Below are 18,552 nucleotides of genomic sequence, written 5' to 3' on the forward strand. Positions count from 1 at the left end.
CCACCGAACGCCGCCATCTTGGTATCGTTCGAAAGCTCGAAGTTTCGCCATTCGTTTCTGAATTCTTCGGTCGTCGCCATCTTGTAACAAACACACAAACACAAAAGAAGCGCGGGTCTGCTAGAGGCGGTCACACGGGCCCTGCGATGGGGCGTCTGCGCAAGCAGGCGTTTGGTGTGTTGCGACACCACGTACCCGAGCACATGAGGGTTGGACCCTCCCGCGTGTAGCCGTGCGCGGCTTAGCCGTGTCTGGGAAAAAGGGGATCCTGGGGGTTGAGCCGATGCTGGGTGTCTGGACCTTTAAGGCCCCCGGCGGAGGCAACACACCTCTTCGGCCTCGGCTTCACATAGACGGCACCTCCAGGCTGACCCACCTGGAGGACATCGGCAGTCGCCTTTTCCTGTCTCTCCCTCCTCGAATCTTCGTCTTTATCTCTCACTTTTGACCTTTCCTGTCTCCTTCTCTCTTCTTTTTACTTCCTTTCTCCTGGCGGCAAGGGTTAACCCTGTGTGGCTATCCAACCTTGGGTACACCATATTCGGTTATAGTGACGGCGTACGACTGGCGTCGTGCAGACTTGTACGCAAGCTCTGCCGCGTCCCCTCGTTGGGCTCCGTGGTGGGCGGTCGGCGCTGTTGCCGAATGCATACATTTTTCATGGAAACTTCTTTCCCCTCCCTTACTGATCGCCCTCAGAAACGAGGGCGCACCGAAGATGTCTTCAAGTTTTTTGGACGCCAAACCCAGAACTTTCCCCGCTTCCATGTTATTCATTCCGAAAAGCCAAACAAAGCAGTGCGAAACATCTCACCATTCCTTGTTTCAAAGTCCCTAACTGATATTTTTGGTCCAGGTTACAAAGTGTCCAGGATGGCAAGCGACGACCTCCTCTTGGAGCTCCGCGATGCAAAACAGTATGAGAAACTACCGCAACTAGTGTCATTTGGAGAGACCCCCATAACAGTAACTCCGCACCGTACAATGAACACCACCCGTGGTGTTGTGTCAGATGATGATTTGCTTGAGCTGACTGAAGCGGAACTACTGGAGGGCTTCAGCGAACAAAATGTGATCAATGTCAGAAGAATTAAGATGAGGCGGGATGGAAAAGAGATTCAGACGAAGCACCTAATAATTACTTTTGGATCAAGTATCTTGCCCGAATCAATCGAGGCCGGGTACATCAAGCTCCGTGTCAGGCCGTACGTGCCAAACCCACTCCGATGTTTCAAGTGCCAGCGCTTCGGCCACAGCTCGCAGAGCTGCCGAGGCCGCCAAACATGTGCAAAATGCAGTGCCCACGAACACACATCTGAAGCTTGTGAGAATGCTCTCCACTGTGTAAACTGTGATGGGGAGCACGCCGCGTACTCGCGGGCGTGCCCATCCTGGAAAAAAGAAAAGGAAATTGTAACAGTTAAAGTTAAGGAAAATATAAGTTTCAAGGAGGCACGCAGGCGGGTATCGTACCTGCCCAAGAAAACCTTTGCCGATGTGGCGCGTCAGGGGGCAGCGTCACAACGGCCTCCGGCGGCTGTCCGACCCACAGGCAGTGAGTCTGCAGTTACGCCATCTGCCCCCGCGGCGGTTGCAGCTATGGCTGCTCCGTCGACGCAGAATGAGGGACCACCGACCCCGAAGGTGGCCGCCGCCGAGGCTGTCCCAACCTCCCCGGCCCCTTCCAGCGCTGGCAACAGCCGGCGCAGCCAGATCCCTCAGGGAGCCCCATCGACCTCCGGGCTGGTGGGCGCAGGGGTCTTGCCCTCCAAGGCAGGACTCTCTCGAAAAACATCTCGCTCGCAAGAGCACGTGTCCGGCGCCTCACAAGAGGCAATGGACACTACACCCATCCTCAAGGCGCACCAAGCGCCTAACGAGCGTCGAGGTTCCCTCGAACGCTTCAAAAACAGTAAAACCCCGGTTACAGGGCCTCGAAAGAGCTCTGGAACCTAAGCTCTGAAATCTCTGTAATTAATACTTCTGTTTCCGTATACACAGCACTTATTTACTACCAAAATGGATACACCAATAATTCAATGGAACGTCAGAGGACTTCTCAGGAACCTTGATGACGTGCAAGAGCTTATCCAAAAACACAATCCAAAAGTGCTGTGTCTACAGGAAACACACTTAAAACCACAACACACAAACTTTCTCCGACCGTATGTCACGTTTCGCAAAGATCGCGATGATGCTGTCGTATCATCAGGCGGTGTTGCCATTTTGGTTCATAAAAATATTTCCTGTCAGCGTTTACAGCTACAAACGCCCCTTGAAGCAGTGGCGGTTCGAGCTGTTCTTTTAAATAAACTCGTCACCATTTGCTCGCTTTATGTACCCCCACACTTCAAATTAAACAAGCATGAATTTCAGTCATTTATAGACGAATTGCCAGAACCTTATGTTGTTCTTGGCGATTTCAATGCGCACAGCTCCCTGTGGGGCGACTCTCGTACAGACGCGCGAGGTCGTCTTGTTGAACAGCTCCTCTTTTCTTCCGGTGCATGCTTGCTGAATAAAAAGGAACCCACATATTACTCTCTAGCAAACAGAACATTTTCTTCAATAGATCTTAGTATAGTTTCCCCGTCTATACTGCTCGAACTTGAATGGGAAGTTACGAAGAATCCTTACGGGAGCGATCACTTTCCCATACTGATAAGAACATCTAAAGAAAACGAATATCCTCCGCAAGCTCCTAGGTGGAAGATAGACACAGCCGACTGGGAGAAATTTCGAACTCTCACTAACATCTCATGGGCCGACATGTCTTCTCTAGAAATTGATGCTGCTGTAGAGTATCTTACATCATTCATAATAGATGCCACATCAAAATGCATATCCGAAGCGAGTGGTCTGGCATGCAAACGACGTGTACCGTGGTGGAACAGCGAATGTAGGATCGCCCGTAAGAATCAGAACAAGGCGTGGGGGTTGCTACGCGCTTCTCCCACTGCAGAGAATCTTATGAACTTTAAAAAAATAAAGTCCCAAGGCAGGCGAACCCGCCGACAGGCCAGAAGAGAAAGCTGGCACAAGTTTTTATCGAGCATTAACTCGTTTAGGGATGAGGCCAAAGCCTGGAACAGAGTTAATAGGATTAGAGGGCGGCAAACACATTCACTCCCCCTGGTAAACACACAGGGCGATACACTACAAGACCAGGCAGACTCACTTGGGGAGCATTTTGAGAACGTGTCAAGCTCAACAAATTATTCACAATCCTTTCTCAAACACAAACAAATAGAAGAATGTAAGCCTCTAATCAGAAAATGTCGTCAGAACGAACCATACAACCGTCCTTTTAGTATTGCAGAGTTGAGAGCTGCCTTGAACGCATGCGAGAGCTCTGCGCCAGGACCGGACAGAATAATGTATGAAATGATTAAAAACGTACACAGTGACACGCAAGTTACAATACTTGCACTATTTAACACTATTTGGGCTGTGGGGTACCTTCCAACCGCATGGAAACAAGCCATTGTTGTCCCTGCCTTGAAACAAGGCAAAGATCCTTCCTTAGTGGCAAGTTACCGCCCGATAGCCCTCACAAGCTGCCTTTGTAAGGTATTTGAAAAGATGATTAATCGACGACTAATTCACTTTCTTGAACTGAAGAAAGCGCTAGATCCCTGTCAGTGTGGCTTTAGAGAAGGGCGGTCCACAACCGATCATCTTGTACGTATTGAAGGATATATTCGCGACGCTTTCGTCCACAAACAGTTTTTCCTATCGGTATTTCTGGATATGGAGAAGGCTTACGACACAACGTGGCGGTACGGCATATTGCGAGACTTATCGGAAATGGGCATTCATGGTAATATGATAAACATAATAAAAAGCTACTTGTCCAATCGTACCTTCCGGGTGAAAGTCTGCAATGTGCTGTCACGTCCTTTTACACAAGAAACTGGTGTACCCCAGGGAGGCGTGCTCAGTTGCACACTTTTTATTGTTAAAATGACAACGCTTCGTGCTTCCTTACCACCAGTCATTTTGTATTCCGTCTATGTGGACGACATTCAAATAGGCTTCAAATCCTGTAACCTCGCAGTATGCGAGAGACAGGTACAGCATGGTTTGAACAAGGTGTCAGGGTGGGCAGAGAAAAATGGTTTTAAAATCAATCCTCAAAAGATTTCTTGTGTGCTGTTTACAAGGAAGAGAGGCCTAGTTCCGGATCCTTGCTTACAAATGTGTGGACAACAGATACCTGTAAACAAAGAGCACAAATTTCTAGGTGTTATACTTGACAATAGACTCACTCTCGTCCCACACATTAAACAACTCAAAGAAAAGTGTCTGAAAACAATGAACCTAATGAAACTTCTATCCCAGACTACGTGGGGTAGTGACAGGAAGTGCCTAATGAATCTGTATAAGAGCCTCATCCGGTCACGGTTAGATTATGGTGCCGTGGTATATAACTCTGCCGCCCCGAGCGCGCTAAAGATGCTAGACCCTGTTCACCATCTGGGTATCCGTTTAGCCACAGGAGCTTTCAGAACGAGTCCCATACAAAGCTTATATGCAGAATCGAATGAGTGGTCACTTCATATCCAGAGAGCATACATCAGCCAAACATATTTTTTGAAAGTCCACTCTAATCCTGAACATCCCTGTTTTAACACCATTAACGACATGACATATGCTACACTGTTTCGTAATCGCCCTTCCGTAAGACAGCCTTTCTCGCTGCGTGTGAGGGAGCGTAGTCATGAAATGCATGTTCCACTTCTCGAACTTCGCCTAATGCATCCAGCTAAGCTGCTACCTCCTTGGGAGTGGCAGTTGATACAATGCGATACATCTTTCATGGAAGTTTCAAGAAACGCTCCAGAGATTGCAATCCAAATGCATTTCCGGGAACTCCAGTACAAATACTCCTGTACGGAGTTCTACACAGACGCATCGAAGTCACACGACGGGGTGTCCTATGCAGCCGTCGGTTCATCCTTCTCGGAATCCGACGTACTGCATCCGGAAACTAGTATCTTTACGGCTGAGGCCTACGCAATATTGTCGACCGTGAAGCATATAAGGAAAACAAAACTCAAAAAATCAGTTATCTTTACGGACTCCCTAAGTGTTGTGAAGGCTTTGATATCGTTCTGTAAGCGCAAAAATCCTGTTTTAATTGAACTCTATTCCGTGTTATGTAAAGCATATGTATCTAACCAGCATGTGATTATATGCTGGGTGCCTGGCCATAGGGGCATCCAGGGTAACGTTCTAGTGGACCAGATGGCCACATCAATTTCATTACATGCAGTTAGTCCTACTGCTTCGGTCCCTGTCAAAGACCTGAAGCCTTTCTTAAGGGGAGATGCTACTCGAAGACACTTTTTCTTCAATTTTTGACTTAGAGCTATGAAACTCCACCTATTAATTTAGTTTTTCATGCTGATTTCAAACCTGCAATTAGTTTCACTGTAAGTTGCATAGTTTTTGTTCTATTCGATGCCAGTGTGCTAAATTGCACCTTTTTTAGCCCCCCTTTTTGTCACACTTAACTTCCATAATCACAGATCATTGATGGCTCATTTTGATCCATATAAACTGTACAGTGCCAAAAACTAATTATAAAGTGCATACAAAATATGCTAATGATGTGAAAAATTTGAACCTGGCAAGTCTATATTTTCATGACACCACCATATGGAAATTTTAATTTTTTTGTAAATATTCGGCCAATATTTATGTTTGAGAGAGATAATGGCACTCCTCACACTTCAGAGAAAATGTGTGCAAAATTTCATTCAAATCCAAGCATCAGAAGTGCCAAAAACATGAGGGGCAAACTAAAAAAATTGCCCAAAATTTCATTTTGAGAAAAACGCATTTGAAGTTATAATTGCATGTTTATTTACAAAAGAGGGCTTGAATTCCAATCAAATTTTGATGTAAAAGAAGAAAATTGTTCATAAAACAGCGACTGCCACTAGAAACTTCCTGCAGCGTATGTCTCTCCCTCACGGCGCTTGCGAGTGCACTCCTCAACACGTGCTTTTTTTGTCAGTGTGCGGCGATTTGCTCTCGCTTCCGCAGTCAGCTTCAAGGACATTTTTTTCTGCCTTGCTATGTCTTTGGATGTGCCAAGCTCCACCAGACTTTCAGATGGAAGCACGCCTAGTTCTTCGAGGACACGCTCAAAGCTGGTGTGCCCTCTGTTGAACCAGAGGACAGCCAAGGCAGTAGCCATTTCCACTACATACCGTGAGGCAAATCTCGTTTTGGGGCACAGAAGCCATATCTTGCTATTCAATGACTCCGCGGCATTTTGGGTTTTGCCTTGGATGCACCTGGCCAGCAACTTCTCATCGGTGAGCCGCTTGTAGATCGGCAGTATTGCCTTTCCCTGGGCCTTGGTCAGTAGCGGTGTGTGGGTTAGTGCAGGCTCACCCAACGCTTCAGCACGCCGGTGCTTGCACCAGGATGTTGCTCCTTCTGGACAATACTTATGGCTGCTAGCACCATCGGATGAGCATGAATGAAAATATGAGGCCCAAATTGCTCTATACATTCCTTTCACGCTGCCCCTGTTGCTAGTAATAGCAACCTGATAGTAGGTCTGCAGCTTTAGGATAGCAGGCTCCTTCAGTTTCTCTCCTCTTGGCAGGGGTTCTTTTAGCTTCCGGAGAGCGGTTCCGAGGCGCTTTGCCACGTGATTAGTGCAATCTTCTTTTTCAATAAGGACACCACTGTAAACATTGGCCTCTACCACTGCTGCATAGGCTTTCGAGTCCCCGTCGCTAAGAAACTTTCTGAAATACAGTGGTGTGTCGTAAGATCGGCTCCTCTGCCATATACGCACTGCTGCTTCTGTCTCCATAGCATGGGACGAACAGTCTACATTCTTTTCACACACAGGGCCATGAAATGCCTGCCAGACTTCTTCCTCATCTGGCAGGACCCTGTGCCGGCTGCAGGCAAGGCAGTAGTTCGAAAGGACCTCGAAGTCCAGGCAAAGGCCGGTGTCCAGGGAAACAACTGTCCCAATGCCGTTGTGGCTTTTATGGCCGCGTTTATGCCATGTGCCATCATACATCACAGCAATATTATCCCCGCCGGCATCTCTCTTTGTAATCTCCCGCAATTTCCGGAGATTTTCGGAGACTGCACTCATCGCAGCATCGTGTATCTTCCGGCTGATTGCAGCGAAAGATTTGTGATGCATCGGTTTGTGAAGTCCAATCACTGATGAAAACCGCACTAGCTGCTCATACCCAATTCCTATCGAACGGGCCGCCACAGCAGCTTTGACGTTGATGGCGAAGCTTTCACGCGAGCTCCCGCTGTCATAGTCTCGGCGCGCACCTTTGCTGGTGTCCCTGCACGCCGCAACTCGCCGCGATGTATAGGTTGCGGAAAGAACACTTTTTGGGCACGCACAGTTCTCGCACTGCAGCTCCAGGAACGAAGCGAGTCCTTTGCGCTTCGTGGCCGGTTCCCGGACACTAAGTTTTGAGCGCTGGCATGTTGGGCAAGTCGCGCCGCTCACAAGAATGTTGAGCGCTGCCAAATCAGTAATGAATGATGACACCCCATCATGCGCTCTTTCCTCAGCTTGGAAATGTCCAATCTTCTTTTCCGACACACTCACGTATTCTAAGGCCGCTTCAAACTCGCCGGAGGCATCCGTAACACGGGCGGGATCGGCACCGCTTGCGCTAGGCCTAACCGCCGTGGCGGCCGTGGATCGAGTTGTCGCTGGACGAGCCTTTGCCTTAGATTTCCGCCGGCGACCTCGATATTTGTGCACCGAACGGTGTTTCACTCCATGATGACTGCGCTTGCTTGGTCCCGCTTCGTCCATGACGAAGATATAGTTGCCGAACGATCGTCACTCTGAAGCGCACCTCGACGACACATGGAGCCAGCAAGTAGGCTTCGCCACATGTACGCGCATGATGGCCAATGGCGTTTCCCGATTCGTACCACGTGATTTAAAAACCAGTCGCAGCGCTCGGAAAACGCGGCAATAGCATGCTTTTCTTTATTATTTCTAGCGCTGTAGACGCCCAGGCAACCATGGCGATTCAGAGAATGAGGCTTGGCCGATCTCCTCACGCAATCAGCAACAGCGAGGAACCGCGCGATGGCGGCGGCGAGACGCTCGAAGACAGCGTACTTTCGGTTTTTTAATAGCCACCTTGTGCTCTTTAAATGCATTTTTAATCTATTTCCCATTTAAATTCAGCTTTGATTTTTATTTTCATAAAAGTAGAGGTACTAAACTTGACAAAACAAGTAAAAACAAAAACTGGATAATTTTCGAAAAAAACCGCGATTTTCGACCCGCATCTCCCCTTAAGAAGGAAACTACAAAACCACTGGCAACGCATGTGGGACGAAGAAATAAATAATAAACTGCATGTAATAAAGCCACAATTAGGTTTCTGGCCTCCTGTAACAAAATCCCGCAGGACAGATGTCCTATTCTGCCGTCTAAGAATAGGACACACTTTTGGCACACATAACTTTTTACTCACGGGAAACGAGCCTCCAAACTGTGGTAGATGCGGGGAGAGGCTGACCGTCCTCCACGTCCTACTGGAGTGTCGGGAAGCCGAATCCGAAAGAAAGAAACATTTTCTCTTAGCATACCGGCACCACATCCCCCTTCATCCCGTTATGTTACTTGGTCCAGAACCACTCTTTGACACCAACGCCGTCCTAGGTTTTTTGAAAGATGTTGTATTGCATGTTATTAGCCCCACACGTTCGTAGCGCCTCCTCTCTATAGAGGATAGTGCTGTGATAGTTCTTTTGTATAGCACGTGCCTCTAGGCTCTTGTGTTTCAAGGGCTCCGGTGAGGCAACAGTGCTCCAGGTATTTTTTAATATCTCGTATATTTTCTATTCTGTGTCATTCTTTTACGATGGATTTTATTGTTCATAGTATTCGTCATTAATCATCGCCATAACTTTATATCACGCAGATTTTATGCACTTTACAGCAACTATTTTTAGGCCACTTTACAGCCAAGTCACATCTCCATAATACATCGTCAACATCACCACTTGTCATGGCGCTCTTTGGCCACACCTGGCCCTTGCGCCATTAAACACCACATATCATCATCATCAAAGCGGGCCTCCGATTGGTTGCCGTACTGAAAGGCGTCTCGCCATTGGTTGCTGCTGCAGCAGCGGGCAAGCTGGCAACCACAGCGGACCGCAGTTGTCTGCTTTGAAAACCACGCCGGCGTCGTTCTTCGTTTGACACTTGCAGAATTCGGATTTATGAAAGCTCCCAGGTCAGTGATCGATCGTCGCTCACTCGAAAAGAACTTTTAAATGAAGCATGCCTTCGGAAAACGGAAGCGCAAGCCTCCTACGGCAAGAAAAAGACGGCGGCCAGCGGGGGAAGCGGAGAACCCGACTGAACGCGCGGATAACGTACCGCGTTGATTCCAGCAGCGATGCCGACAATCGCCCTGTGACATCGACACTGATAACCAAGCCACCGGAAGACGTGCCAACGGAGGCTCTCGCACCTGTGCGTACGGCCGCGCGAGTCGGCAACCGAGATCGCGTTGTTGGAGGCGACGCGGGTCGAAGGTCTCCATCGCCGGCAGAGACGGTGTGCGTTTCCGATGTATCGTGCGACAGGGACACTGCGAGTAAGCTTCAACCGTCGACGAGCTACATACTGTATGGTGACTCAAGGCTCACCAGACGAATCGTCGCACGATTCAGACGCGCCTCGAGCCGTGTTTTGTGTCAGCGGTGACTGCAGAAGTGCAGGCATGCAGTGTTCGCGACTCCCTTCGCGCAGTGTCCGCGACTGAGCGGAAGCAGCAATGCCAAGAACAAATTTTGGTCCCTTGTGACTGAATTCATTATTATGCCTGTTTCCATGATGAACTCTTTGATCGCTAAAGCTCTGTGCCCAAGATGCCAACAGCGTTCTGTGGGTGTGCAGTGCGATACCAGGCTCGGTCTGGCAGTGAAAATGGTGGTCATGCACTACTCCAGACGGCGAGAGAAAAGGATAAAGAACGCCTGAAGAAGGCATCCAAAGCCCACCAAACAATGAGGCAAAGGTGTAAGAAGATGCCTGACAGCAATGATTCAAAATATTACAGCCCTGGTGCTTTTTAATAAATTTGCAGTGCTTTTAAAACTTTGCAGCCAGTTTTCTCAATTGCATTTTTTTGTCAATCACCTCGCTTGTGGAAAGCGTAGCACAACAATGGCTGGACCGATTTTGGCCCAGTTTGTTTTGCTGTGATCCACAAGCTGTGCTGCACTTAAAGACAGTCCTGAAATGTTTCTTTATCTTTCCATTATTTAATTATTTCACAATTACTACATGGCTCCATGCAGTGAAGCACAGTCATGTGCATGTTATGTTGAGCAAAAAATTATTAGCGCACTAAAAAAAAATCGAACACTGTCTTGATGTAGATTAGACATCTGGGCAAACATGCAAAGTATTCCCAGCTCCCTATCATGTTTCGTTACTGTGCCAGGCTTTCCACAAGCAAGGAACTTATAAATTCTTATAAAACAAAAACTAATTAAGATATCGTAATGAAATTTTAGATTTGTCTCTTTATTGCAATGTGTAGTGTGTGTGCCAAATTTCAGCCCTTTCTGTCAAGAAACAAAAAAGTTAATTCTGATCCCCTCCTCCCCCCTTAATCCGTTAGCCGTTTCCTGTGGCAAGAATTTTTTTTTACCTAGAATGCTCACTGTGTTTATTCAAATATAGGTTGACCTTTCCTTTTTTTTTCAGGAATGTTATTCATGATTAGCTATCAGCCTGTATTCATGACCAAAGAATTTCGACCTATATTCATGATGAAAGCTAGCAAAAGTACTGGGCTAATGTAATTCCAAGGTGGAACAGAGCCGCCGCGGGAGCTGCGAGGGCCAAGTCCACAAACCAAAACGCCCTGCCATGGATGTCGATACCATATGTCGAAGCCACAGTTGCACAAATCACAAATACCTTATTTACTAGATTCTAACGCATGCCGATTGGAATGCACATCTGTACGGTACAGTGCTAACTAAATTAACAAGCATGGTGCCACTCAATCTCCGTGGAAACTCGCTGTCAAAACGCTGGAGTAAGGAAGTGCGGCAGCACCTGCCTCTCGCTTCAATAAGCAGCAACAACACAGCGTGCGGCGGACCCTGCCCCGTCGCAGATTGCTTTCAACACGGGGCCGAGGCAATCGTATCGCCGAAGTAGTTTGTCGCAAGTACGTCCTGCTTCGGCCCACTGTGTTGCTTTGCTGGTGAAAACGGTCTTCTATTTGCACCTGTCCTGCAAGCAAGTTTTGGGTACTCCGAACGGCTGTGATGTGGCCCGATTTCCGTCGTCTCTGCACACATGATCACTTTCATATTAAACATGGCATCATGATGAACTCTGCACTTCGTGCTGATAGAGCTAACGCAGAAAACGAGAAGACAGATGGTGGACCATTGCCTAAGCACACATACTACAGCCGCACAGAGACTATGCTAGCTAGGCTCAAACCGTGTACGAGGTGGGTGGTCAAGAAATTAATTGGTCCTCTACTACGATGTTATTTGGAGCTGATGTCCTAAAAATGGAAAAAACTTAATGCACACTACACCTGTGAGCTTCTGGCTGAAACCATGTGGTAGCTCCTTCCTGGCAAAGCGCGACATGACCTCTGAGATCACTAGTGCTGTTGCATTAGACTTTGTGTGCATTATTGGAATTGTAGAATTGTACAGTGCTTCAGTCTTGATTTTTCTCAGCAACAGTATGTTTATATAAATACTTTTTTTCATTCCACCCCCATTGGAATCTGACGGTTCTTTGGCAATTGAATCCGCTTGTTCGTACTCAGCAGAATATACTTCTGCCCACTTCGGTAGTAGAGCATAAAGCAGCGAAAACATTTTGGCCAATTGTGCAGGCTCATTATTTCCATCCTATGACCACGTGGTTGACTATCTGTGTGCTTGAGTCGGTGCAGCGATTGTGGTTGGGTTTTACTTCTGTAACCAACGCTAAGGAGGTACTGTTTTTCGTCATTGTGTGCTGCATTGCATTCATTGCAGGTCTCTCACAGTCCACACCATGCACCACAGTTAACAAAGTCTGTGCATCTGGCATGAAGGCAATAATGCTGGCAGCCCAAAGCCTAATGTGTGGATCTCAGGTAATGTTCTTTCACATCTGATCAGCCTGCATACGTCAGTAGAAGCACTGCAGAGAGATTACTGCATGCTTTTAAACTTGTTTTCTCTGTAGTAGAGCAGTTGTATTTTACACTTCAATTTAACAAAACTTGTGCTTGTTGTATGCATTTGCAGTAGAACCTCGTTGATATGTTCCTATTACGTACGTTTCACTGGCACCAATTTTCACAATCGAGAATACAAAAAATGACCCAGTAGAGTCACGCTAATTTTTACCAGTTCACACGATGGAAAGCACAACGTTCAGTACGTCGCCAGGCTGCAATCGTATGATATGTTTTCCGACCGCTAGGTCCCACATAAACAAGAAACTGCGCGAGGTGCAAGCGATCAAGAACAGTGTATAGCTGATCGCTGCTGCTACTTTACTGCAATACTCGCCCACCCGTCTAGTGTGAAAATGCCAGCGCGCACTCAGTTTCTCATTTCAGTACCAGCAAATCTTATCCGGGGTCGTCACATGCGGCATTCACAGCTCTCACTGCCAATCCTATCGCAATAAGCATTTTCACCTAGCTGTTCCACGGTGTGTGGTGCCGTCGGAAGAGTAGCGCATGGTTTTAATAGGCAATAACTGAATCGTGTCGCCGCTCTTCCCTGCTGCAGACTGCGATAGTGTACGTTTCCCGGCCAATAGATTTCATGTGAACAAGAAAAGGCATGGTGCGCACGAGATCGACAACGTATGTAGCCACTCCTCTCACATGAAAACGACTGTTCACACAGTTTCTTATTCTGGTACCAACAAATCTCCGTCCAGGTTGTCACCTGCCGCATTCAGTTATCACTGCGAAACGTATTGCGATAAGAATCTGTTTTATAACGCGCGGCGTATATGTGGCGTACTGCACGCTTTTAGTAGGCGATCATCCAAACGCGCCGCTGTTTCTTGCTGCATTCTCTGCTGCAGGCGGTGCAATGTGGGCATCACATTTCGTTTTGCTTCCAGCATCGCCCACCAGCTCGATTTTGTTTCGGTTTTCCATCACCCTCTTAAAACAAGAAAACGCCTCTTAGGACATGGGAGCACCACTAGATCAACATGTGGCAACGATCCACTCAAGGCTTCACATTGCATAGATGTCAACAGTAGTTGAGGCTTTCAAATTTTTTAGTTACTCATGATTGTGTGTTTTCCCAGGTAGTACAGGCTTTTTCCAAAACATATGAATGAGTTTCTGCTGTACTTATAGCTTTTGTGGTGAAGAAAAAGAAACCTTCACCTAACACATTCTTCGGTGTGCAGCTGTCAGTAGGCAGGCTTCTGTGTCTATTGATTAAATATTTTAAATTATTTTGGTATTCAATATTTTCTTCGGCTCAAATTTTGGTACTTGGAAGTATTTGAAAAGAATGAATATAAATTTGAAGAACAACTAGAAACAGCAGGTTCGGCAAGCAAGTCACCTGACTCGGCCAAGATAAGCCAGACAAATTCGTCAACAGTTGATGAACAACTTTTGCACCTGCTTGATTATTCAAACCTCCCTGTGGCACCACCGCCTTCTTTTATTCCTCCATCATTGAACTAGTATATAATGGCGACCGAACTTTTGAATGCCATCATGACATCTGGCCCTATGTCCTGGACGTTGTATGTGCCCACAGTGCTAAAAAAGTGGTGGCTGTGTAAAGAATTGATGCCATTCAGGTTGTCCCTCTACTCTTGCTTTCATTAGTAAGATGGTTTTTTTCAACATTCAGCATAGCCACTAAAAACTTGGCACCAAACCATAACTTTTGTCACTGACAACCAGGGAAGTGCTGTTGGTTAGTCTTAAGCATTTGGCCTAATGTTCAAGCTAGGTGGCAAACCATTGCAGGAAGCACAGGCTTGGTTGAGGGCCACAGAAGCAGCATTAGGGCCCGCAAGCAACCAGCTGACAATTACAGCAAGCATACCTGCCAAGTTTGTCTGTGTGCTTAATGGACAGAACAACTTAAGCTCATGTGTGGATGGAAAGCACTGAGCTGAAGTTTGCACAGCCTGAACTACTGTTATCAGGCTGTTAGGTCACACATCACGGCATCACTTCGACAGACAAATGTGGAAAGATTGTGACCTTCAGTCTATTTTAGCTAAATTGAAGCACCACACTGAGCCAAAGTACAAGGATTTGCTGCCCTGCTGTCATTGTAAAATATATTGAATTCACATTTTTGCATGAAAATGTCTGAGTAACAGCACTCTGGAAAATAAGCTGATTCCTGAGATGAAACACCTCTCTGTCTAAGAAGGGTCTTCTTCCTTGTCTTTTTGGCAATGTCTGGCCCTTGTGGCAGCTTAATACGAATCCCACATTTCAGTGCAGTCCGCTTATAACGATATCAAGAAAAAGAAATCTGATCGTTATAACTGATCATATCTGACCACCGTAAAAAGAGTAAAACTGCTGAACAAAATTTCGTAGCCCTGAAATTGATAACGATAAATTGACCTACGTTAAATTGGCGAAGTATACATGCCGCAGCTTGTCGTCAGAATCCCAGTAGTTGAAAGTCGCAATTCGTTGATAGGTCTCTAGCCAGGTTTCTGGGTCTTTAGGCGATGGTCCATGGAGGGTTGTTGGGTCCCGTGGTTGTTGCAGCAGAATGGGGAATGCCAGGGAAGCCATTGCGGTTGCTGACTTGGGCTTGATCCCGTTGGTCTTCTTGGGAGGAGGTCCATATTCTGGTACCAGACCTTGCTGCCTACGGCTAGCTCGCTGATCTTTGGCGACGTTGATGTTGTCCTCCGGCATTGGGCTTGGATCACAGCTTTGCGGTGGCGTTTGGTACATGAACGCACTAGCACCTCCACCAGATGTCACGTAGTAGTGGCAGTGAAGAAAAGCAGCAAAACTGGGAATGACGAAACTAGCGTTTTATTGGGCAAACCTGTACCCTCAAAAATGGGCTACACTCTAAAGAATGGCGATAACATTGAACACAGTCAGTGATCATTGAAAATCTGATCTGCCAGTCAAGCCCATTGGCTTTTATACATGGGTCATCAAAGGTTCCAAAGTTATCGCTGGTGCATGCGTGTCTTCCAGAAAATCCTACACATTTTGCGTCACATGTGCAGTCAGATTACACAAGCTTGACAACAGGCAATGGGTAGAAACATAGATAACAGAGAAACTTCAGATACATGCGGGTGCATCCCGTGCCGAGCAATAACATTTCTTAGACAGTGGGCAGTGGTCACCCGAAAAATATAAGCAAGTACACGTGTCAATATTGGTTGAATAGTAGCAGTAGTACCATAAAATGTTTATTTGAAAACAGCTGTTTCAACTTAGATGTAAGGATTGCTTAGTTCCTTCACTTATTGTGCTATTCTGTACAACAGTGAATAACTTGCTGGGTTTCCATACCGCTGTTTTGAGTCGATGAGGGTTTGTTGATCCTGCTTAGGTTTTGATGTTTTAGAAGAGGTTCTGAAATCTGATTCTGGAGGACCTGCGAGTTTCGTGAGCAGCATTCTTTAGTTGTCCAAGTACCCCAGCCAATAGAGTATTACCTTGCTCCCCACCATTTACCCAGAAAGTGCTGTACCATAAAACCAAAGTTTGCTTAGATGGCCAGAGTTGTCACTTGGTTGCCTCCAGTAGGCCTGATCGGATGATTTGACGCCAGGATGTTGAGTACACCAGGCTTGCTTTCACCTCGCCTGGTGGTAATAAATCGCTGGCAGAGAAACAAGAGTTCGATGATCCACAGGATCAGCAACATCATTTGCTGTGTCCTACTAAAACCGAACGACATGTGCTGCTTGTCTTTAACATTGCAGTAATAGGCAAGTTCCCCTTCTGTTATTCACCATCTGTGTCTTCACTTTTCAGGAGGTCATGGTTGCTGGTGGCATGGAGAGCATGTCTAACGTTCCTTACTACATGGCTAGAGGGGAAACGCCATATGGAGGGGTTCACTTACAGGTGAGTTGTTGCGGTTACTGAAAACTGTATTACCCATTAGACTACCTGTGTAATTAGGAAAATATTGAGTGCTGGGTGTAGGTATAGGAGGCTTATCAAGGCTGCATTTCCTGGTTGTATAGCCCACTCCAAAAATATTAGTAAGGTAGTGAGGTTGCAATGTGTCGAGCATAAAACCTGCTTCAGGCAGGACTACACAACAATGCAAAAAGTGTTGCATTGAAGCTGTATTGGAAGGCAGTCTTTTCGTATGTCCTCATTATTACCATGCAAGTACAACACAATTTGGCTTAGAGCAGCATTGAAAGCAGTGATGAATAATTACACAAGTGAAATCATATCTGGAGCTTTGCGTGATATTGACTTTATGCTAGGTTGCCTTGATTAAATACTTCTATCCACATTAACTTGTGCGTAGTGTTTATTTCTTTACCAGGGATTGTACATTTAGTTAAGGTTTAGGCATACAAAAATACGATAACTGACCATGGTGCCCTGCTGCAGAACAGTGCTTTAGGAAAAGTTTATTGCTTGCATAATTATGACTGTCCATTAATTCATACAATTGGTTGAGTTTGCTAACTTCAACTAGGGATGGCATGTCTCACGATTTCGTTTTTATTTCAGGATGGCATTGTGTTTGATGGCCTGACAGATGCGTATGACAAGATTCACATGGTGCGTAGTTTTCTTGGTCCTCAAAGCTGTTATAAAAAGCATGCATTTGATATACAAGGAAGCCTGGTGTGATGTATAAATTGGGCAGTGATCTCTATGAGCAGTTGCCTTTGCTAGATAGTATCTGACTGTGCTGTTGTGCTGTTTGCAAGCGAGATCCTGTCTTTACTTATGGTACAAGTAGAAAGTTCTTGCCTTTTCAGGGAGCTTGTGCTGAACAAACTGCGAAAAAGTATGAGGTGTCACGACAAGATCAGGACAACTTTGCCATAGACAGCTACAAGAGGAGTGCAGCAGCTGCAAAGGTAATACATAGTATACTTTCAGACTGTAGTAAAAACTGTTAGTGTGATTTGTATTCAACAGGGAATTTGAAGCCAGGATGTTGAGTACACCAGGCTGTTTGTTACCTAGCCTGGTGGTAATAGATTGCTGGCAGAGAAACAGATGTTCGGTGATCCACAGGACCAGTGACATCATTCTCTGCGTCCTACTAAAACCGAACGACATGAGCTCGTCACATTTCAGTGTTGCAGTTGTGGGAAAGTAACCTTGGTCGTCACTTATGTACAGTAAAACCTCGTTAAACCGTACCCGCTTAAACAGTAGTTTCATGTTAAAAGTAGTAAAGTCAAATCCCCAACTCAGCGGCTATTGAACATAATGTGTTTTGTATCTGCAAGAACCGTACCAGCTTATTGCGTATGCATCGGTTAAAACATGGTGTTTCCCCTTTTCGTCATGCAAACACGGCAGTGTGTTGTCTCCATCGGGCGGCCCGGCAGAACAAGCCTCAGAGATGGGAACAGCCTCCAAGCGCCCTGTGCGTTTGCGCGTGAAGCCACATCATCATTTCGGCGCCGTGCCAGAGAGCGTCATGGTGTTGTGCAAGCGAGGACTCGCGTCATGCCGTAGTTTGGATGAAAAAGACGCCGGGTGCTCAGAATAGAAGAAAAATTTGACATCGTCCATGCTATCAAACATGACGCGAAGAAGTCTGCGCTGGCACGCGACAGGGATCTGCTGTTGACTACGGTGTCAGGCATTTGGAATGTAAAGAAGTTGCTTGGTAGCTCTGCTGCGACCGTGAAGACATGTCGGCTATGAGGTTAAACTTTTCACCATCGTTGCCTGTGTTGTTGCCGAAGTTTCAACTAGCGACCGTGATGAGGATGACACGGAAAGTGACAGCATGGGTGATTCAAGCCCGACAGTGGCAGAAGCTGTGCGTTACGTCAGCCTCATGAATGCAATCGTTGCAACAAGAACAGCACCCGGCAATGAAGAAGGCACCCCGGGACTTCTGCAGCACTACTGTGCGTGTGCACGGAGAATACGTAACGCTAACGAGGAATCTGCCGTGCGAGTGTTTGCCGAGAAGAGGGGGCTGGCTGAAAAGCTGGCACACAGCTTCAGTAAGTTTGAGGCCGCTGTCGTTGTGCTAGGCTGCCGCGGCATCAAACGAAAATGTTACTTCGGTCGCACGAAGTGAATAAATACAGTGCAGTCCACTTATAACGATATCGATAAAGACGAAAAATATGATCGTTATAACCGATGATCGCTATATCTGGACTGCAGTTATCAAAAAAAAAAATTTTTTTTAAACGCGTTTGCGCTCTTTACTTTTGCAGCTCTGAACTCGAATTCGCTACTTGCTCTAAAGAATAGATGATGTATACAGTAGGCCGTGAAAAACACTTTATTTCTAGCGCCAATGACCGTGTCAAGGATTAGGCGCGCCGAAATAGTCCGAAAT

General features: G+C 46.5%; 2 protein-coding genes across 5 annotated transcripts in view; one reads left to right on the forward strand and one right to left on the reverse strand.

The window, feature by feature from the left end:
• Nucleotides 1-18,552, forward strand: part of LOC126522607 (acetyl-CoA acetyltransferase A, mitochondrial-like) — a 67,303-nt gene that overhangs the window by 17,788 nt on the left and 30,963 nt on the right. For all 4 annotated transcript variants that reach the window (XM_050171378.3, XM_050171379.3, XM_055066492.2 and 1 more), the window contains 4 exons: nucleotides 12,055-12,155; nucleotides 16,023-16,115; nucleotides 16,743-16,793; nucleotides 16,997-17,098. In XM_050171378.3, coding sequence (XP_050027335.1) covers nucleotides 12,055-12,155; nucleotides 16,023-16,115; nucleotides 16,743-16,793; nucleotides 16,997-17,098 — 347 coding nt within the window. The remainder of the gene's footprint in view (nucleotides 1-12,054; nucleotides 12,156-16,022; nucleotides 16,116-16,742; nucleotides 16,794-16,996; nucleotides 17,099-18,552) is intronic.
• On the reverse strand, nucleotides 5,845-8,028 carry LOC126522608 (uncharacterized). The gene has a single exon (XM_050171381.3). The coding sequence runs from the start codon at nucleotides 7,817-7,819 to the stop codon at nucleotides 5,945-5,947; it is 1,875 nt and encodes a 624-aa protein (XP_050027338.3). The 5' UTR covers nucleotides 7,820-8,028; the 3' UTR covers nucleotides 5,845-5,944.

The sequence above is a fragment of the Dermacentor andersoni genome, chromosome 6 (assembly GCF_023375885.2).
Source record: "Dermacentor andersoni chromosome 6, qqDerAnde1_hic_scaffold, whole genome shotgun sequence".
NCBI lineage: Eukaryota > Metazoa > Arthropoda > Arachnida > Ixodida > Ixodidae > Dermacentor > Dermacentor andersoni.